Raw genomic sequence first — 23,329 nt, forward strand, 5'->3', positions numbered from 1 at the left:
TCATGAGAGACAATGCAAAGTCACTTTTCTCCCGTCATCCACAGTTTTGACACAAATTGGAAACCAGTTTTTCGTTAATATTTAATATGTAATTGTGTGCTTTACAGTTTTCCAGAACCCTTAGAACTTAAATGGCAGTTATAACTGAGCTACATCTGTACCATATGAATTAATGTTTAATGGATAAATAATTAAACATCAGAACAAACAATCAAATGGAGTGATTCAAGACACTGACACTGTTGCTGGTCATACTTCATTTGATTTACTTCTTTAATTACTTTATTAACAAGTGATCATGTTAAAGTAATAAAAGGCACTTTTGCTCTTCATATTCATGCTATAACCCTCAACCCATATTTAAAAATAAAACAGACTTAAAACGTATATATATATGACAAGTACCTATACCGGGAAATGTATGATTTAAAACCAAGCAAGTACAAGAGTTTTATCCAAGTGAGACAGAAAAAACAAAAGAGTTGTGGTTAGGGTTTGTATTCTTATTTCAGCACAACATGTATAGATTATGAAAAATCACTGAAATCATTCGTAAAAAAAAAACAAACAAAATTGAATGCATGTCTATTAACACAATGATTGTTCCCAAAATGAGCTCTTCACAGTAAACTGAAACAGTACAGTAAATCTTCCAGTAGAACCCAGTTATTTATATTATGTTTTTCTTTAAAGTGATTGACTGCTTTATGTTAGTTAATGTGATTAACACTTGTTTGTCCCAGCTGAAAATGTTACAAACTAATGATAATGAAAATATGTTAAATAGTGTGATATGGTTTTGGACTGTATTCTAATGTTGCAACTGATAAAGAATTTGGCCCTTCAATATAATGTAGGTTTAAATCAATTCTTGCTTAGGTTTTGTCAGTGTTAACTATACATAAAACATTCACTGTCAGTCACTCCCTAACATACTCTAAATAAAAAAAGGAGTTTGTTCCCATCATTTCAGGCACATTTCTTGGATACAGATCAGTTGTGCAGATTAAAGTATTGCACTTTGGTTCGTAAGAAGTAAACATCTGACTAATTTGTGTTCCTTCTGGCACAGTTAAAAACTGAGATTGGAGGGTGTAAGGAACATTTGCATTTGGATACTGAGTTATTAGGCACATATGGAGCAAAATGCATTAGTTCCCCACTAGTTCCATTTAGGTCTTGTGGCCTTTAGGGATTTGGTCATAATTCATAAATACTCACACTCTCACATTCACACAGATGCAAATGTAAACACACACACTTGTAATTGCACTTTGGTGATAAGCCTTTTCATCTTCTATGTTGATTATTTCACGTTTCTATGAGGAGCTACTCCACTGTCACAGATTTGGCCAGGTTCCTTGGAAAGTCCACCTGAAAATAAATAAAAATAAATAAATAAATAATTATTATCGTTAACAAATACTCAAACATAAATGAAATGTAAATATTTTCATTAACTATAAATAAAAATGTAATAAATGTATTTTTCGTTTGAATATTACATAACTGTATCTAAGTAGTTTCAATAACACTTAATAAAAGGATATCTCTGGATAACAAGTTAATAAATAGATAAATCTAGAGAGATAAACGTACATCATATCCTCTGAGCACAGCCAGATGGAAAGACACGAGCTGCAGTGGGATGACACTGAGGATTCCCTGCAGACAGTCCACTGTCTGAGGCAGTTCAATGGTCTTATATGCCATCGTACTGATCTCTGGGTCGTCCTGGCAACAGAGGATGATGGGTCGGCCCTAAGAAACGTACACAAGATATTAGCCATCATAAATGATGAATGTTTGGACTCCTGTTGATAACATTATTGGGAATCTGCTTTTGTCGTTATGTTTCTGATGATGATTACCTGTCTGGCCGTGACCTGTTGCAGGGCATTTTGGCACTTGTTGTAGCAGGCATCTCTCATCATGATCATGATGACAGGCATATGCTTGTCGATCAATGCCAGGGGGCCATGCTTCAACTCTCCTGCCATAATACCCTCAGAGTGCATGTATGTTATCTCTTTAATTTTCTACAGGGAACACACACAACAAGTTGTATATGTAGTTGTATTTTATACAGGACAAAAAAATGAACACATTGCAATTTACTAATTCATTCTGCAAATGTTCAAAAGCTTAAAAAGATGTAATTTTTTCAATGTTAAAAATATATTCTGCTATCCCACTTTGTAAAGACAACAAATGGGGCAAAGGCAAAAATAATTTTTGCAAATCCGTTAGGTGACAGTTTTCGCACCAATATACATTATTCCATTCTACTCACCAGTGCCCCCTCTAGGCATGTGGCATAGTTGTAGCCTCGACCCATGACCAATAGCGACCTCTGATGGTGGAGCTCCTCAGTTATGCCCTTGATCTTGTCATCAAGAGCCAGAACCTCCTTGATCAACTCTGAATGGCAGACAGTGTCAAAGTTAATATTATCTCAAGCCTCTTGCTACAAAATGAACATGGCTCATTACGGCATATGTGTGATTATTCACACACACCTGGAAGTTTTTGGAGGCCATTGATGATCTCCAGTCGCCTGCTCTGCAGTGACAGCCTGTCTTCACTCATTATCAGACCAAACATGATCAGAGACACAAACTGACTGGTGTAGGCCTGCAGTTGATCAGAACACACAATTAATACACAGAACATGCAATACATTATGCCAAAGGGACAAAGGGAGGAAGAAAGAGACATGAGATGTAATTAAACAAGTACACATAGTGAGTTGCACACTTTCTTATTGTAACCTATAACTACTGTTACAACTACTCTAATTCGTAGAGCATTTTACAGGGTTCCCACACTTATTGACCAATTAATTTCCTTGACCTTCCAAGTCATTTGTGCTAAATGGATTAAAATTTGAAATGCATTTGCAAATGAATCATTCAGGGGTATTTCCTTAACATAAGGCAATTTCATATCCAAGGGGTTGATTTTCATCAAAATGAACTTGCTACTTTTTGTTATGTGAGGTTAGTAAAACTAAAATGGCTATCATTTATTTTTATTCCTTTTCAAATGTATTATGTGTATAGAGTTGACTGATTTAACCTTGACCAAGAGCCAGACTTTTAATATTTACTTGCAAAATGCAAAACACTTCCAAATTTCCAAAATACAAATTATTATATTTGGAATTATGATAATCTAGACAAAGTGTGAAATATACATAAACTATTTATATATTTATTGTGTGAGAATTATTTCTACTTATTTTTAATAAATTATGACGTTTTCCCAGTTGTGGTGTAATTTCCACCACACCAAACAACGTTGTCCTTAATAAAGCTTTTTTTTATTATTATTTATTTTTATTTAGTGTACTTATAAACCAAGTCAACAAAAGTGTCAGTGAAGAGTATGCTTGAAATAAAATATGAGACAAGTGATTTTTGAAAAAAAAAAAAAAAAAAAAAAGAAAGAAAATTCAAGGTAATTATGCCTTGTGAGCAGAGAATTTTTATTGGCCATTATTTCCAATCAAGCTGTCATTTTGCCAAATTAAGCAAAAAGTGTGAAAATATTATTGAATTGTTTATTAACTAGACAGAAAATGTTAGTTTTTTCTATCACCATTAATGCCAACAATCAGCTAAAAAGAATGATTCACTCCCAAATTGGACATCACTAAGATTTGCGAGCAAGTTTTACTCTACAGAAGCCGAGGACATTTACCTGATGACATACAAAAAATATCTATTCACAACAGACATTTCCATGAATTTTCTCCTTGTGCGACCCTGCGTACACATGTGTGGAAATTGTATTTTAGCTTCCCTGTACGAAACGCTTAACTGAAATTTATTTAAACCGGCTGATCTCAGTTCAGAAGACTCAGGGCTGTCAGTATATGTCAGGAATCAGCAGAGGCAGGACCCAAACGCACTGGACACATGAGAAGAATAAAACAGGGAGAGAAATCAAACAGGTTAACAAGCAGGGAAGGTGTGACTAATGAAATAATAATAAGCAAAGAAGCGGGGTATGACGCAAGACTGAGAGACATACGGCAGAACAGAAAAAACAAAACCACGTGCTCTCACAATACACAAACAACCGAATGGTACGAGCGGACATCGCCAAGACAATATGCGCTCATGCCAACCGACAGGTAAGTCAAGAGAATGCATGGCAACACCAGACACAGCAATGCCACACATTCTCACACTGACTAGACAAAGCCTAAGCGTACATCGCGAGGTGAAAACATGCGAGAGTTCAGTCACAAACAAACCCGACACCAGACCGAAGTGACCGAACCTCAGCACAACGTGAAGACAGATTACTACCCGGGCGAGCAGCGCAAAGTGAGCGCAACACCAAGTGCGTTTGTGGTCACGAGAGACAGACATAAACGACTGACACGAATGCATGCCACCAAGATGACAAGCGCAATAAACTCGTGCCAATAAAAGACAGAACATGGAGCATGAGTGTCCGGATCCGGACTGAAACCGAACCAGACAGGGAAGGCAAGATCCAGACACCATGTTCCGGAAATGAGACATGAGACCGACCGATGAGAACACGGCAGGGAAACCGCAACCAAAATTTTTTTGTTTTAAGTCTAAAGTTCACTCAATTTTGTCTTAAACAAGACATCTTAACCCATTTGCTTGACAAGTAAATAAATGGCATTTTAAGAATGTTTAGATAGTTTTACAGGAAAACAAGACAAAAATACTTGTCTTGAAAATAATTTTTTGCATTGTAGTCATGTGACAAAACTACATGGCGTCAATCACAGAGGAGTTTGTCTTTAAGGGAAATGCCAACAAAACTACATCTGGTGAGAAACCTAATTAAGTTTTTACATTGAAACCTGTTTGAGTCAAAAGATTAAAGTCTCTAGATTCATCCTATATGCCATTTTTTAAATTTGAGCTATTTATCGCAAAACGCCACACTGCTAAATACAATGTACACTAAAGTGTCCTTTAACGCATTTTTTCAATAGAAATCCTATATTTATTGTGCACTTTCAAAGTGAGAATCAATGAGTTTCTCCAAAAGCTGAGAAAATTAGCTTACAGAGGTTTTATATGAAGTTTGGATGAAAATAAGGTGCACTTAGAACTGGACAAAGATTCAGAATTGAGAATTTATAATGAATCATTTTATTTTAACATGGTTGGCAGTGATTGGATGATGCTGGCCATTACTTTACATCAGAAATTAGCACAATTTAACCTGATTCAATGTCTGTAACATCTCAAAAACACAAATAACCAACATTCCTCAAAACATAATAAACAATTTTGATTTAAAAAAAAATCTGGCTTTCTATAGCTTGCTGTTACTTAAATTTTCTCAATTTAGTACCGCTGTCCATATATGTGGACATCATTTTGTTAGGAAAACTATCTGTTCTAGAACTTATTAGGTTTATTAGGTGCTACTAGTTACAAATCAAAAAGGGAAATGGAAAATGCACACAGCAGTCACGCTCGGGTCTCCGGAGGTTAAGATTCGATTTATTACCATTTTCAGGCCTCTAAAACAGTGGGACTGTGGGAACCCTGCTTTTGAGAAAGTCAGAATTCAAATACATCACTCCTGTAGTTTTGGAGAACAAAGAGTGGCCAACATGATTAGTTTCATTTGGCTCTGTATAGTACCTTAGTGCTGGCCACTCCAACCTCAGGCCCAGCATTAATGTGAACTCCACAGTCTGTCTCCCTGCAGATGGAGCTGCCCACAGTATTGGTGATACCAACAGTCAGTGCTCCACGCTGCTTACAGTAGCGTAATGCCATCAGAGTGTCTGCTGTCTCACCTGATCAAACCCACACTATCAGTATCACTTATCATAAACAGATACTTTAATCATGCAAATGTTAGTGTCATCAACATGATATCATGTAGCATCACTGGCAATTAATGGTATTTTCCTGTACTCAATATAAGCAATAAGTTTATGTGCCACATGTATCTGGAGATTATATCACACCATATACTTGTGTAATTCAGTGTCATATCAAGCACAAAGGTCGACTTTTCATTCTCCAAAATATGAAACAGAAGAATGATGGTAAAGAGCTGTACTTTACCCGACTGGCTGATGAAGAAACAGACATCGTCTCTGAAGACGGGAGTGATGCGGTCCAGGAAGTCACTGGCCAACTCGACCATAACGGGAAGCTCGGTCAACTCCTCAAGGATCTGACGTGTCTGCAGAGAAAAACCAGAGATCATGTGTTCAATAAAAAATAACTCCCTCATTTTCATTGATGAAAGGAATAAAATTACAATCATGTTGAGTAAAAAACAGCACAAAAACTCACTGCCAATCCTGCATGGTAACTGGTTCCACAGCCAATCATGATCAAACGTCTGCATCTCTTTATCTCCTTTAAATGGTCGGACAGGCCACCAAGAAGAACTATGCAGAAAATACACGAGGTCAAAAACATGCTGATCGATACAAACCACAAATGAAACTTTTCGAATATTAGACTCAAACATGTTTGCCATTTTGTTAAGCTGAAGTGTGTAATTTCTATGCATTATCATCACTAAATGAAATTGCAAAAATAACGATTGTTTTCAAACAGGCTTACAAACACTCTTCCATCTGCCAATTTAAGGAGTCAGCAGAACTGTAATGTTCTGATAAAGTAGAAGGTCATTCTCTACCTTTGTTGCTTTCAAAACATATTCTGCCTCTCATGGTGTTGAAGACAGATTCGGGCTGCTCAAAGATCTCCTTCTGCATGAAAGCCTTGAATTTACCTGAAGATGAGAAACAGTGTTAGCACAAAACCACAATCTGCTGTGCTAAGAAAGTCAAGCAGAGGTACAGTTGTGTGCCATGCAACTTAAAGAAAATTAAAGACCTTCTACATAAAGATCTTCTATGTCAAGAGAAATTATTGTGATTTGGGACCTTTCATGATCTGCTGGAGCTCAATCTGAAGGGTTTGAATAGCACGGACAGGGTCCTCTCCTGCTTTAGGCTTAATACGGTGCACATACAACTTTCCCTCCATTACCACTGCTACGTCATCGTCCTCCAGGTAGATTACCTTGTTGGTGTGCTCAATTATAGCACTGAGAAAGAGAAAATACAGTAATCACAATACAAGCAATATAAAAAATAGGACATGCATTAAGGCTGATCTGTTTAACAGCTTGTTCAATCTTGATGCCTTTAATATCAAAATCCTGTGTGTAATGAGGTTTTGTGGTTATCAGGGTGCACTGCTAAGCTGCCAACATTTTTGCATTATTTCATTACAAGATCTGTTTCTAGTATGACCTGCACTTCCGCTGCATCACTGCATATCTATCAACAAATACTCAACAAATACAACAAAGGCTGTGTGAAACAATTATGTCAATAAGTGAATTATGTCAAATAGTGTTTCATACTGTATATGTGTGTGTGCGTGCGTGTCTTACCTCGCATCAGAAGCAAAGTAAAACTCCACTGCCATTCTGTCATGGACCGAGTGCAGGGCATTGGTGCTGCCCACTCGGTTACGGAAGTTTTTCTCCTGGAGTTCATCTTTCCTGGAGTCACCTACCAGAAAAAGAAAATAACATAAAATCACTGTCATTAACTCATCATCTAAATATCCATTCAGTGAAATATTAACACTATAGAACGATTGCTAATCCAATTGTAATATTACAATTAACTGGCCTTGTCTGTCAGTTTACTGTTAACATATTAATTACAGTTTTTTTTATTTGATTTGGTACTATTTTTACAAGTGGTAAATGTTTAAACTGATAATTTGTGGTGTATTTCAAAAAAATTATTTGCATATTTTTTATTAAAAATATAAAGTACAATACACAAAATGACAAAGTAACCACACCAAATAAGTGTTTCTATGAGTTAAAAAAATTTACCACTTAATTGTTATAATACTACCAAAATAATTAAATAATTTTTTTTAATAATATTAAACTGAAATGGAAAATTAGCTGTCTTTGCCTGATAAACATTGTCTTTGAATAAAAGTTTAAACATTAAAGTATAAAAGTGTATTTTAAACCCCCACTATATAAATCATTCTTTTATAATATGTTGCTCCATTGATAAAAAGATGGTATCAGAGGATTATGATGCTCAGAAATCAGCCATGATGATATGCATGCAATAACTATACTGGGTTTTCATCTGACACTATTAAACCATAACAAATCTCAAAGGACCACATTCCAGAGTAAGGCTTGGTCTACATGCTACATTCGTGACAACTCCACCACACCTTCAAATTTGTTCCACTGTTTTAACTTTGTTAAATTTTACACGTTTCCAATACTACACAAAATATACCAGATGTCATCATGGTTACATTAGTAGGCAATGCTGCCTTTTGTCATTTATCTAAGCTTTTATTCACAAACATGTGCCCAGACCACATTCTTTGCTTTGGGGGCAAAAGAATAGAAGACACAATGGTAACATACTTGCTTCCAATGAGTGGAACTGGTTTGAGAAGTTGTACAGGCAGAACAAATGGATAGAACATATTAAGGAGGACTTACCACGGTTGTACTGGACAGGGATTTGTTCTGTGGAAAGCTCATACTGACAGCGTACACCAATTAGCAGCGGACTTCCCCGCCTGTTTGAAAGAGGATGAGAAAGAAGGATAGATTTGCTTTTGACTTGGTACTCAAAGCTTAATTTGAGTATGTGCAAAGGTGTGAAGAGAAGAAATAAAAAAAGGATTGTAGTCTCCCATGTAATACACCCATTCTTTCAATTCAGATGAATTAGATCACACAAGATCTTAAAAATATGAACCATAATTGTTTCTACAGAACAGAAGTACACCTGCAGGACTTTACAAGACTTAACATTACAGTCTAATCCACATGGGGCTGCTCTGCCCTCTCTCTCTCCCTTTCACTCTCATATCCTTGTTCAGATCCGTCCTCCTCCCCACCAGTTGAGGACATATATCAGACCTATCCTTTGCATGCACCATCTATCTTGCTTGGCACAACCCATGATCCCTTATGCTGACATGCCAAATAGCCACATTGGAGCAGCTTCTCAGTGTTTGCTTTGTTCAAACTGCTTTGGCAGTAGCCTTTCAGTGTGCAAAGCAAGCTAAATGTGCACCGTCCCGTGAAGTATATCTTGTATTCAAACTCTTGACAGATTTCATACAATACAAATGATTAAGCTTTAGTGTCACGTGCAGTCAAATGAAAAGCAAATTAAGGTGAGTGTGAAGATATACAGGGAGTATGAGTATATGGAAGTGATGTGCCTAAGTTTTGAGCTAATCTGTTGTTAATACCATTGACAGATCCCTTTTGGGATGAATTCTTTAAAGGGCACATGAAAGAAAAACTCTTGGAATTTAAGAATGGCCAAGAAAAGAAATTTGCTAAATGACAAACTAGATTTTTTTCTGAAGAAATCTGAGAGGTGCTTGCTTGATGTCCAGCTGCAGCCACAATGCTACAGTGTTTAGAAATATCCAGTAGAACATTTCCAGTAGAAATATCTAAACATCATTAAAACAAGTTAAATTATTGTGTAGGATAATAAGAATTGATTATAAGACTCAAACATTTATTTTGAATTAATTGTATTTTTCTTACCCCATTGGCAAAATGTTTATTCTTGTTTAAAGTATAAATCTAACAAAATGAAGTGAGTTGTATGCTAAAAAAAAAAAACAACAACTTTGGACCGATGCCAGATGACCGAGTGGTAGGTGGATTCTACAGTGTTTTGGGTGGTTTCTAGGGTGTTAGTAGGTGGTTGATAGGGTGCTCTGGGTGATGTCTAGGGCATTAGTAGATGGTTGTTGGGGTGTTCTGGCAACCATGGCACAAGCAGTGTGGGGGCAGGGCAAAGTTTAATTATAAGTATGAGCAATTGAAATAGTAATGTTTGCTTTAGCAAACACCACAAACAATTAATCCAAAGCAACTTCCACAATTTAATTTTTAGTAACAAAAATTTCCACGAATAGCCTATCAAAAAGTCTTTATGATGGCTCAAAAAAAGAAATATTTTTTATTGTGTGTGCAGTAACCCACACTAAAGGGTCTTGCAACATGCTCTGACTTAAGATGTTCTCTTCAAAGCAGAACAGAATTGACAAAAGCAAACAACACATTAGTTTACAATCAAAGATGGGTAGATGGGAATAATTAACTTCAGTCTTGGCCACAGTCGAATAAAAATGACAAATTCAGGGTCAGAGTACCATTCAATCATGCATAGCTGAATAAACACCTTTGTTATGTTCGTTTTATTCCTGGTTAAGCACGGGATCTTTGTCTTAATAGGTGTAAAGTGAGACAGAGAGAACAAGTCAGAAAATCAGAGAAGTAGTAAGGAATAAGGAAACGGTTCATAAAAACCATGGCTCTTGCTGACCTTGTGGCAACGGCCTCTCCTGGGAAATGGACGCTTTTGAAAACCAAAGCAAATGCCCCTTCCTGAGGAAAAATCAAGAAAGAACAGTGAATGAGATAACATTCGTATAGATTACTCAGGCACTCTGTTCCAAAACCTAGTAAGCTGAAATCTGCCTAATGACTATATAGGCTGCTGCCTTCTAATGCAGCATCCTTCCTGAAATGGAACCTTGTAAGTGACTAATTTGGAACGTTCTACATAGAAAGCAAATCTGTGCATTATAGAAATAGCACACAGAAGATATACTCTAATAAGCATAAAAATACATAGCCCATCATTAAATTTGGTTTTACTTGTTTTAAATGATTTTTATCTATACTTTAAGTATCAAATATATTATATATGTTTATAATCTCAGATGCATTTTTTCAGCCAGTACATTTTTACATACATTTTAAAAGATTCAGTCGGACTAAAACAATAATTTGTCTCTCTAAAATGTTGTGTAAATGCTTTAGTGCACAACCCCAAGTCCAATTGTGGACGAACCGGGCTACAATCCCATTATCTAGGTCTGTTCAAAGTCAGACAAACAGACCTAGATAATATGATTGTAGCTCAGCTTAATCCAGCATGTATACAACTTAATCAGACCAAAATTGTATCATGCAACTTGGACAGACAGATGAAGACTGTGTCTAAACTATAATTCAGAACAAAACAATGTATCTTAATGCAGCATAATTCAGTTTTAAACTGAAAACCTTTTGGAACAGCTTTTGCCTCAGGTGTGAGCCTATAGTGCCTTAAAATGGTTCCTTAGGAAGAAGCTAACAAGGTTTTGACAGAGCGAGTGTGACAACAAAAGAGCTATGATAAAGATCTAAATGGAAACATCATCATTCTGTTCAATGGGCTGAGATAGAGTCTCGCATTTCTTCGTTCCCAGATCAGCTCAGGATCAGGCCTGGAGGGGAGGTCTAGAGAGGGGTGCAGGGAAGCTGAGAGGAACAGAGCCCCACAGTGAGGAATGAACTGAGAGGTATAGGGGCACTCTCTGTGTGCTGAGGGAACTAATATTTCCCCCTGCCTCCTCCTTCAGCGTCTCCTGACTCGCTGCCCACAGCGCACACACACAGACAAAAATAAGTGTTCCTCAATGGTTCTTTACAGTAACTTAAAGAACCCGTTAAGTTCAGCAATGAACCCTTAGACAATAAAGACTATATTTGGCATGTTGTTTCCAAGAGTTCCAACACCCTATGATAGGTCACATTATGCCGACTCACTCATCAAACATTTTTGCATTGGCTACAATGTGTTTACCTTCCCTTGTGCCACGACCGGAAGTGTGTATCATAAGTGAAGTAGGAGTCCAAACATAGGATCAAACATTAAAACCAGAAAGTAGTCACGTTTGCATAATGAGTGATGAATGCGATGAAACCTATGTGTGTTAAACCCTTTCTCTTACTTTAGATTTGGATAGTAACTTTTAGCAGCCAAGCATTTTTGGAATTACCCAAACGTGCAATAAGTGAATCTAGAGTGCTGTAAATTTAACACGTTCAGCTCCCGTGTGCTTTGAGTATGTGTACCACTACAGAGTAGCAGCGCACAGTACGTGCAGTGTGTGTTGCTTGCAGACTATATGTTTAAATAAATTGCAGCCTTTGCGGTTTGATAATCGCACTACATCATATCGCAATTTAAATTTTATTTAGAATAAGCGCTTAGCCCAGCAGAGAGCAAGTCATATTGGTCTGAAACTACATGAGGGTGAGTAAAATAATTGTTTTCTTTTGGGTGAGCTATTCCTTCAAACAGCCTCAGTCTGTTTTCAGTTAGCCTCGGGGTAAGACTTGTTTCTTTCTCCCTAACTCTCTTCATTTGTTCCTTTAAAAGTAGGACGACCAGTTAACGTTTCCACCCTCCTCCTTTAGCTGTGCAGATTGCAACAGGCTTAGACGCCTGTGGCGATCCTGTAAAATCCAAACGTACTCCTTCAAATTTATTGCCCATTTATCTCCCAGCCTTCCGTCACTAAGATGGTGGGGGCTAACATTGCAGTTTAGATAGTGTAATCAATTTACCAAAGGCGCCATAAAACAGAGACTCATGCTGAAAAGAGGGAGAAAGGCACACAGTTATTGTCCTGATAGGATGACCTAGTCTTTTATAAACTTATGATAAGGATTGGATTTCTGTCAAGGGTATTGTAAAGGGTATGGCCCTTGATCATACAGCATTGTTGATGAACCATTTTTGAATAGAGCTGAACTTTTGGCTCCCAGCAGAGAATGTTATTGCCATGGGAGTCGTTCAAAGGTTCTAACAATGGCTCATAAAACAAGGTTCAACTGTCCTTATTTGAAAAAATAGCTAATATTAATTACCTGGAGACGAGGGAGGGCTATTACGCCTTCCTGTGCTAATAAATGTTATTTGTTGTATAACTGATAGTGAAGAAGACCAAACTTTAACTGTGTGATTGACATATTGAAGGCCTTGCAGATAAGGTGCTGACTGTACAAAGTTCTCAAAACTACAATTCAGGGGCCGGATTCATGAAAATGTTCTTAAGAAAACATACGTTCTTCTTAGAATTAATTATAAGAATTCAGTAAGAATGTTCCTAAGTGTATTTCTTGAAAAATTCTAAAGAAGTTCCCAAATATTTTCTAATCATCTTAGCTCAGCAAGTAAAGACGCTGACTACCACCCTTGGAGTCGCAAGTTAGAATCAGGGCGTGCTGAGTGACTCCAATCAGGCTTTCTAAGCAACCAATTGGCCTGGTTGCTAGGGTGAGTAGAGTCACGTTGGGTTAACCTCCTCGTGCTTGCTATAATGTGGTTGTGGCACATGGTGAGTTGTACATGGATGCCGCCGAAAATAGCCTGAGCCTCCACACGCGATAATTCTTCACGTTAACATGCTCAACAAGCCACGTGATAAGATACACGGATTGACTCACGGATCTCAGACACAGAGGCAACTGAGATTCATCCTCCATCACCTGGACTGAGGCGAGTCACTACGCCACCACGAGGACCTAGAGCGCAGTGGGAATTGGGCATACCAAATTGGGAAGAAAAGGGGAAAAAATCTTGCTGTCCCTTGCAGGGGCTCAAGGCTCGAGACTTGACCTGAGCTTGAATGATCCCCGGACTGGATTAGTATTGATGGAATAAATAAGAGGAGATAGGAAGGTGCTGGGATGCTGGAAACTCTCAATGCTACGTAGAGGTAAGCAGCTGTTTATTTACTCTTACTCTGGCTGTGTGATTGGTCGGATTAAATGAATTTGCTCCTCCCGATCCCTGTTAATAAGGGATGTAAGGCATGTAAAGAAAAATGTTCTTCTTAAGAACGTTTTGTGATTCTGACCTCAGTTTTTAGCAAACTAAACTCTATTATTATACAGCTCTCTGGAATACTTGATTCTGATTGGTCAATCGCAGCATTCTGTGGCAATTACACAAAAATATGTTCGTATAATGACCGCTAAACTGTAAATTTGACTGTTGTCCCAAGCAACCAATTTCCAACACAGCTGTGCTAGTTTAATGTCTCTTGTATCATTCTACAGTCCTTTTCTTATTACATAATTAAAACATATTAACTCAGATTATTATTTTAAGTCCATTTGTTTATTTATCTGCTTCCAGCAGGGTCCTGATCCCACTATGTGGGTTTGTTTTGCGATAAAGACCGCCTGATTGTACATTATCCTGACTTAATTGATAAGTGAAAACTATGCTGTTGTGCAAAGGCACAATGCAGTAACTACACTTTTTTATGTGTTTATTATGAACAAAATCTCTTTGACTATAATCTGTGCTGTGACAGATAGGTTTGTCCACACCAAACTTTTGAAGCCATTTTTCTCTTTCAGTGTTGCTGTAGATACTGTTTTGCCTTTGTTTGGCAGCATAAGAAATAAACAAAGAATATAAATCATGGGGATGAAGCAACATGTAACTAACACTCAAACAGAGCGCTGCTTCTGAACTTTCTCTATGAGTTGTTCAGTTGCTGTAATTGAGAAACAACTGGCCTTTAACTTTCACAATACGAGGGTTCCCAGAGGCATGCGAGTAAGACCACCCTCTAACCACACACACACACACACACACAAACTCACACACACACACACACTAATGATGCTTACCAGCTGCTTGATGACACGCTCCACAAGGGTGGAGAAGGACACATAATCACTCTCGCGGTTGTCATAGAGATATTTGGTCAACTTAGGGATGACCTCTGTGTCTGTATCCGACTCAAACTCATAGCCTTTGGAAACCTATCAATGGGTTGGGATGAGAAAGCCATGGTTACATACGCAAGCATTGTCAAAACACACTTTATTTTCTTAGTGGAAAGGGGAAATTCCTCAATACTTATCTAATGAGTATTATGAGACATTCTGCAATAACCGTGTAGATGTCTACTATGATGCTGCTTATATAAAACTGTGACATACGCCACAGAAACCAGATTAACTCACACTATTATCTCAAACAGAGTCATTAAATTAACATAAATATCTATGGTCTTAAATAAACAGGTCAGATATAAGGAAACATTATAAACAATTACTGGAAAATTGATTCATGTCCTTCCTTGGGCAAACACAAACTGCTACAAAACAGTTTCTACACAAACTACTCTTACTGTAAAAAGGTCATATGATTAGAAATAAAAAGATTCCCTGATCTTTTGCAATAAAAGAGGTGATTGTACTATGAAAGCATACTATCAAAACTTTCTTCCCAGTTAAAAAAAGAACATTTATTAATACCCGCTCTTTCTAAAATCCTGGGATATCTGACATCAGAAACCTGAAACATGTGACCGCCCGCATACACGTCAATACTTCTTTGTTGATCAGAAATGTGGCTCGACCAAGACAAGGTCAGGTAATTAGGAAAAAGAAGAATAGATAATAATTTTCTTACACAGACAAACTAACAATAAGAAAATGTTTTCAAATCGGCCACATATTGTGTTGTTTCTGGCTGCAACTATGCATCATTCTGAAGGATTCTAATGTTAGAAACCAGTGTCTGAAGCTAATTTTTAACAAGATACACTATATGGCCAAAAGTATGTGGACACAGAAAAACCACACCATATGTGCTTCTTAACTGGCTTTAATAGAGAGTTAGTCTTCTCTAACAGCTTCCAATCTGGGAAGACTTTCCACTAGATGTTGGAACGTGGCTGTGGAGATTATAGGCACTGATGGTGAGATTATTTCATGAAATATTGGTTAAAAAACTAAATTATTGTTGAAAATAAATGAAAAATGAAAAAGAAAGAATTATGTATATATCCTAGTGCGACCCCGTGTCTACATACGTGGACATTGTATTTTGGCTTCACTATACGCAACCTATAATTTAAATGAATATAAACTGACTGAATACTGTTAACAAGACACTAGACTGTCATTTAAAGAGTTAACTTCTGCTGCACCGAGACACAACAGCATGCTTTCGATTTCCTTGAAACGCTCCTATCGCAAAAGTGCCTGTGGTAAGAAATCTCTTTATGTTTATTCATTGACACCTTTTTGGTTGTAAAGAGGAATGTCTTTAGTTTCGTTTGAAATGCCGCCTTAAAAACATATGTTGCACGTCAGCGCCCTGATAAACATGATGTCGACATATGTACCTCATTTCCTCAAAAGAAGAAAAAACATGTTAGTTATTTTGAATAACTTTAAACTCACACATCTGTGGGTCATTTCGCTTCATTTTAAAATACATCTTGTTATGTTTAATTTTGATATCACTGTTCAATACATTCTATTCATTAACATTAGTTAATGCATTTCTATACACAGTATTTACTGTGCAATTTCATATTGAGAATAAATGAGTTCATCCAAAAGCTGAAACATTTTGCTTTCAGAGTTAGGATGAAAATAAGGTGCATTTAAAACTGTTCTGAGACCAGTGAAGCCAGACAGCACACTGGAAGTTAAGTCATTCTCTAAATAGGGAGCAAGGGAGCATCCTATATCTTTCTATGCAGCTTAGAGCATTAACTTTTAAAATCTGGTCAAAAGTTCAGTTTCAGGCTGCAGATGATATTTGGACCACTCAACATGTTTGAAATGGGACAATGGTAATCAATACATAGATTCAGAATTGTATAATGCTACATTATATTTTAACATGTTTTGCAGTGATGGGATGATGCTTATAATTAGAATTATTTATTCCGATTTACAGAAAATCAGCTTAATGTCTGTAACGTCACTAGTTACAAATCGTTACGTCCTACTAGATACAAATCAAAAAGAGAAATGGAAAATGCAACCAGCAGTCACACTGGGGTCTCAGGAGGATATTTTAGGGCTGTGTATAGTACATTTATCAATCACAATTAATCACACAATTTTCTGTGATTAATCGTAATTAATTATGGTACATTAAAACAAACATGAAAATATAATCATAAATTTGCTTTATAATTTGTCTCGAACTTGGTTAAAAATTGGTTAGTGAAGTTGGTGGGTTAGTAGAAGTTAGAAGTTTCTGGAAGTGCAAGAAATGAAAACTTATATTTTCATGCATAAAACAGTCAACTGCTCATCACAGAAATAAATTAAATATATATATATGTTTACTGCAAGTAATACAGTATTGAATGTCTGTAAATCAATGAGAGATTAATTCTGCCTCAGCATCGCATTTCCACATCATTAGAAACAAGTGTGAACAATTTTGAGTCGTTATGTGTAAATTATGAGTGATACTGTGCTGTAGTTGTGCACACAAGTGCATCACAGTGCTAAATGTGTTTTAGTGAGTGAGAATGGGTTTAGATTTTTGTGAAAAGAATGATTGATTGGACAAATGGGTTTAGGCCACTGAGCATTTGGTTCCGAGAATGGGGTTTAGTGTTTTAGCAATTCAGAAAAACTGTAATCACACTTCAGCTACAGCAAGGAGTGTTTAAAAATACTGCTCACCAGGTACTTTTTCAGCTCCTTGTAATTTGTGATTATGCCATTGTGGATGACAACAAACTCTAGAGAAAAAAAGTCAAGAGAAGCAATTAATTGGTTTATAATGTCTAATCATTCAGTCACTTAATGTTCAAGATACATTAAGATTAATGTCCAATGTCTTTGAAGTCCATCCTGGATTAACTGCAGAAGTTCACATAGAAGTGACTACTTAGAAAAAAATGGCTGACACATTCACAAGCCACTCAAGGAATGTCATGCATTCTGTAAAGCATAGCAGTTTGACAATATGATCTATGCAATATTTGTTTAGTGCCGTAATTATATATATATACACTCACCTAAAGGATTATTAGGAACATCTGTTCAATTTCTCATTAATGCAATTATCTAATCATCCAATCACATGGCAGTTGCTTCAATGCATTTAGGGGTGTGGTCCTGGTCAAGACAATCTCCTGAACTCCAAACTGAATGTCAGAATGGGAAAGAAAGGTGATTTAAGCAATTTTGAGCGTGGCATGGTTCTTGGTGCCAGACGGGCCGGTCTGAGTATTTCACAATCTGCTCAATTACTGGGACTTTCACGCACAACCATTTCTAGGGTTTACAAAGAATGGTGTGAAAAGGGAAAAACATCCAGTATGTGGCAGTCCTGTGGGCGAAAATGCCTTGTTGATGCTAGAGGTCAGAGGAGAATGGGCCGACTGATTCAAGCTGATAGAAGAGCAACTTTGCCTGAAATAACCACTCGTTACAACCGAGGTATGCAGCAAAGCATTTGTGAAGCCACAACACGCACAACCTTGAGGCGGATGGGCTACAACAGCAGAAGACCCCACCGGGTACCACTCATCTCCACTACAAATAGGAAATAGAGGCTACAATTTGCAAGAGCTCACCAAAATTGGACAGTTGAAGACTGGAAAAATGTTGCCTGGTCTGATGAGTCTCGATTTCTGTTGAGACATTCAGATGGTAGAGTCAGAATTTGGCGTAAACAGAATGAGAACATGGATCCATCATGCCTTGTTACCACTGTGCAGGCTGCTGGTGGTGGTGTAATGGTGTGGGGGATGTTTTCTTGGCACACTTTAGGCCCCTTAGTGCCAATTGGGCATCGTTTAAATGCCACGGCCTACCTGAGCATTGTTTCTGACCATGTCCATCCCTTTATGGCCACCATGTACCCATCCTCTGATGGCTACTTCCAGCAGGATAATGCACCATGTCACAAAGCTCGAATCATTTCAAATTGGTTTCTTGAACATGACAATGAGTTCACTGTACTAAAATGGCCCCCACAGTCACCAGATCTCAACCCAATAGAGCATCTTTGGGATGTGGTGGAACAGGAGCTTCGTGCCCTGGATGTGCATCCCACAAATCTCCATCAACTGCAAGATGCTATCCTATCAATATGGGCCAACATTTCTAAAGAATGCTTTCAGCACCTTGTTGAATCAATGCCACGTAGAATTAAGGCAGTTCTGAAGGCGAAAGGGGGTCAAACACAGTATTAGTATGGTGTTCCTAATAATCCTTTAGGTGAGTGTATATATATATATATATGAACTATTGTTTGTAACCATTTCTACTCATTGAAAAAACTATAGTACCAGTCAATACATTAGACACCTGTATTTCTAATGATCTTAAAGAGCCTTTGATCTAAAGGCTTACACTTGAATGCTTAAAGTTAGTTTTGTAGACAAATATAAATTAAATTTGTTTATAAATAAGTTGGACCAGGGAGTGATGGAAAAGCAGACAGCAAGTGTTCAGCATACACTGGAACGCCTTCAGAGAGTATGCACAGTGTGCTCATGGAGTCCATGTCAGTTAGATAAAAAGCATAAGGGAATAACCCAGTGCTAAATGTTTTTTTAATTCTTGTGCATATTTCAATTAAACTTTTCGTTCAAATTATTGATAATATAATTAGAAAATAAAAATTTTACAATAAATTAGAAGATCATTTTCACTAGTAGTCTAAGAGTTTTGGACCGCACTATGCATGTCGGTATTTTAGATTATATTTAATGTCTATATGGACTAGAGAAACCTAATCTGGGAACATTGGCACACCAAACAGCCTCTGCTTACTGCTGCTGTGGGGCGAAAGGAACCTCCAGCTGTCTGTTTCTAACCTATACTAAGGTGTTTATTTTCAGATGAGAACTTTCACATCTGCTGAAGCCTTTGCAAGCTTTTCATTATCAATCAAATCTTAATGGCTTTAATGCCTCTGTCGGCTGCCCAATACTGTCTTTTCTTGGAGTTTAAGAGCTTGTAAACTTGTGGCAACAGCAGCTGAATGACTGGATATAAACCAGATGACCACCATAGCACTATATTTAGGTTCCAACTGAAGTCAGTCAATTGAATTTGTGCTGTCTCACATCTCTCTTAATGTTTTACCATTGTTCTTGTCTGACCGCTGAGGGTGGCTGTTGACAGCACTTGGCTCTCCGTGCGTGGCCCAGCGAGTGTGTGCAATGCCAAAGTGTGTGTCCAGTTCTGCATTGAGATCGATGGAGTCACTCTCTAATGAAACAATCACGGAAAAAGCAGAGAAAATTTATCAGTAGAAACATATGAAACACATTAAAGAGAAAATTGACTGAAAAGAGAAGAGACAAAACAAGAAGTGATCAGAATAGGTGAAAAGAGAAGAGACGACAAGACAAGAAGAGACCAAATGAGGCGAGAAGAACAACAAGAAGAAAAGAGATTTGAGTAGATGAAAAGAGAAGATATAAGAAGAGATGAAAAGAGAAGAGACAAGATGAGACAAGGCAAGACGAAAAGAGATAAGATGAGAAAAGACAAAAATAACAAAAAGAAGAGAAGTGACAAATCAAAAAGAAGTGAAAAGAGAATAGACAAGATAGGATGAGAAGAGAGGAGACAAAACGAGTAAAGAACTGTGACTAGACGAAAAGAAAAGAGATGAGAAGAAACAAAAAGAGAATAGATGAGACAAGATGAGACAAGAAGAGAAGAAAAAAGACTAGAATATGCGAAAACAGAAGACATGAATAGATGAAAAGAGAAGACGAGAAGAAAGAGGAGAGATTTAGAAGATGATTTTCGATAAAGCAAGTCAACATACTGTAGATTTCTTCATCAAGAGCTTTCACCTTCCCCTTCTTCTTAAAGAGTCTGATGTCAGCTGTTTGATCCTTCCCTGGACCATCTACTGCAATACCTGCCCAACAATGCACAGTGTCCATTAAAAGACATGGTCATCAAGGTATTCAACTCACAGGAACCTTCTCACATACACACACATAAATACACTGCAAAGCCATGGCTTGAGCATCTGTGAGGTCAGGCACTGATGTTGGGTGATGGGGTCTGGCTCGCAGTGTTCAATGTGGCTCAGGTCTGGGCTTTGTGCAAGCAGAACTCAGTATACCAATTCTTTACAGTGGTATTGAAAATAAGGGCCCTCACCAAACTGGTGCTAAAAATCACACAATCACACAATTCTCTAGAATGTCACTTTATACTGTAGCATTAAGATTTGTCTTCACTGAAATAACTAGAATAGCCAAACCTTTTCATAATCCCCTTCACACAAGTATCACCTGACTGCTTCGGTAAGAGCAATGGAAGAATTGACTCTCTGGCCTACTCTGCTGCCAAAATGCAAGAAACGAGGCCAGTGTTCACGTCTTGAGCAGTATCTCTTACCTGTGGAGAACATTGACGTTACCCTCACAAAGGAGTGGGAGTGGCGGTCTTACCTGCAGAGTCATAACCCCTGTACTCCAGCCTTTGAAGCCCCTTTATGAGGGTCAGAAAGATCTCCTTCCTCGTCCGTGGCACTCTGTAATTCAGGTAGCCGAAAATTCCTGCCAGAAACAAGGAAAGACAGAATGCTTGAAGATACTAGGTGGATCAAGACAAATGTTCTGACAATATAGTGAACCAATGATCCCAAAATAAGTTTTATTCTGTAAATTTGTCTCTCTCTCTCTCTCTCTCTCTCTCTCTCTCTCTCTCTCAATTCAATTCAAAATTGCTTTATTGGCATGACCGTACACAATACAATATTGCCAAAGCTTGGAATACATAGTATAATTATAAAGACATCAAAATAATAAAATATTATAACATAACTTAAATTTATATGTACAAATTAAATTAATTGTACAAATTAACAGTGTATCTCTCTCTCTCTCTCTGATTAACATATGACCTTAAAGAGATAGTTGACCAAAAAAATGTAAATTCCCTCATCATTTACTCAATCTCATGCCATCTCAGATGTCTTCTGAAGCGATATGATAGGTATGGGTGAGAAACAGATCAATATTTCAGGCCTTTTTTACTATAAACTCTTCTCTATATCCAATAGGTGGCGATATGCATGAAGAATGAAGATTTATAGTAAACAATGACAGAAATATTGATCTGTTTCTCACCCACACCTATCATTTCACTTCTGAAGACGTGGATTGAACCACTGGAGTCGTGTGGATTACTTTTATGCTGCCTTTATGTGCTTTTTGCAGCTTAAAAGTTCACTTGCATTGTATAGACCTTCAGAGCTGAATCTTTGAATCTTTCAAAAAAAAAAAAATGTGTTTGTGTTCAGCAGAAGGAAGAAAGTTAAAAAAAAAAAAATAATCATTTTTGGGTGAACTATGCCTTTATGTGGATGAATATTTACACAGAAAATAAACATATTACGATTTGAACTACTTAACAACAACATGCAGATGGACGGACAGAGAGAGAGAGAGAGAGAGAGAGAGAGAGAGAGAGAGAGAGAGAGAGAGAGAGAGAGAGAGAGAGAGAGAGAGAGAGAGAGAGAGAGATACTTTATAAATCTTATAAGGGCAATTGCTGCCAGACACAATCTACACAGCACACAAAACATACAGTACTTTGTATATCGTAAATATACAGATACAACATTTAATACATAATTGTTTTTTATATATACAATGTATGTATATAGAGACACATATTGCAATACATGTCCAGTACAGGCAGAGATAAGTTTTAGTATTTTATAGACATATTCTGGTTAAAGTGAAGGAGCAGATAAGAAAGTCACATTTGACACATCGGCCACGTCGCATGGTGAAAGTGGTGGAGCCAGACTGTCTTAAAATCTAGTGAGCTACCTATCTAGACAATATATATAATCATTAAAGGAAACTAATAATGTCCAAAAAATGCTGTCAAAGTAGCCAGTTCATCAGGTTTTGAGACACATCAGTATCACTGCAAACCGGATATGTCACCTGAGCTGTCACTACTAGTGATGATCAAATAAGCCAAACTTTACATTTAAATGATGACGCTGCCATTAGACTGTACTATAATTACATCCACATATAGTGACGAATAATGTTTGCAATAACAATATTAAACCACGAGAGAACAAACGGCAAGCGTAGATACTTATCAACGCGATTAACATACAGAATTCCTATCCTTTATACAACATAATAATATAAAAGCTGAACTTACCGCACATCGTTCAAGTATCTTCTCTCAAACTGAAGGTAGTATGGAAGGTCTGGTGGTGAAGCGGAGCAGTGCGAGTCACTAGACTACAAACAGCCGCTTTTACTTATCATTTCGAACCTGCTCCACCTCTGACAACGGGAGCCCCGCCCACTGCTGGCTGGCTGACAGGAGTGTGAGTTTCATCCCGGTTTGATGCCAATGATTCCTTTTTTATATTAGACCGAAGCCGCTTATGTGATTAAAAATATATATAGATGTGTGTGTGTGTGTGTGACAGTTCACAGCCTATATTGAGTATATTTAAATTTTTATCATATATATATATATATATATATATATATATATATATATATATATATATATATATATATATATATGATAAAATTTAAATTATATATATATATACATATATATATATATATATATATATATATATATATATATATATATATATATATATATATATTAGTATTTGGAAAGGAGGTGATGA

At 37.1% G+C, this 23,329-nt stretch overlaps 1 protein-coding gene across 1 annotated transcript; it reads right to left on the reverse strand.

The window, feature by feature from the left end:
• Positions 1-95: 95 nt before the first annotated feature.
• Positions 96-22,920, reverse strand: LOC127628058 (glutamine--fructose-6-phosphate aminotransferase [isomerizing] 2-like). The gene is made up of 19 exons (XM_052104723.1): positions 22,840-22,920; positions 21,102-21,209; positions 20,465-20,560; positions 19,771-19,896; positions 17,353-17,411; positions 14,539-14,673; positions 10,385-10,446; positions 8,527-8,606; positions 7,429-7,549; positions 6,914-7,077; positions 6,664-6,759; positions 6,312-6,409; positions 6,078-6,198; positions 5,646-5,803; positions 2,520-2,634; positions 2,294-2,421; positions 1,872-2,039; positions 1,600-1,761; positions 96-1,374 (listed from the first exon to the last, which is right to left on the reverse strand). The coding sequence occupies exons 1-19, from the start codon at positions 22,844-22,846 to the stop codon at positions 1,330-1,332; spliced, it is 2,049 nt and encodes a 682-aa protein (XP_051960683.1). The 5' UTR covers positions 22,847-22,920; the 3' UTR covers positions 96-1,329.
• Positions 22,921-23,329: the final 409 nt, after the last annotated feature.

This window comes from Xyrauchen texanus, chromosome 34 (assembly GCF_025860055.1).
Source record: "Xyrauchen texanus isolate HMW12.3.18 chromosome 34, RBS_HiC_50CHRs, whole genome shotgun sequence".
Taxonomy (NCBI): Eukaryota; Metazoa; Chordata; class Actinopteri; order Cypriniformes; family Catostomidae; genus Xyrauchen; species Xyrauchen texanus.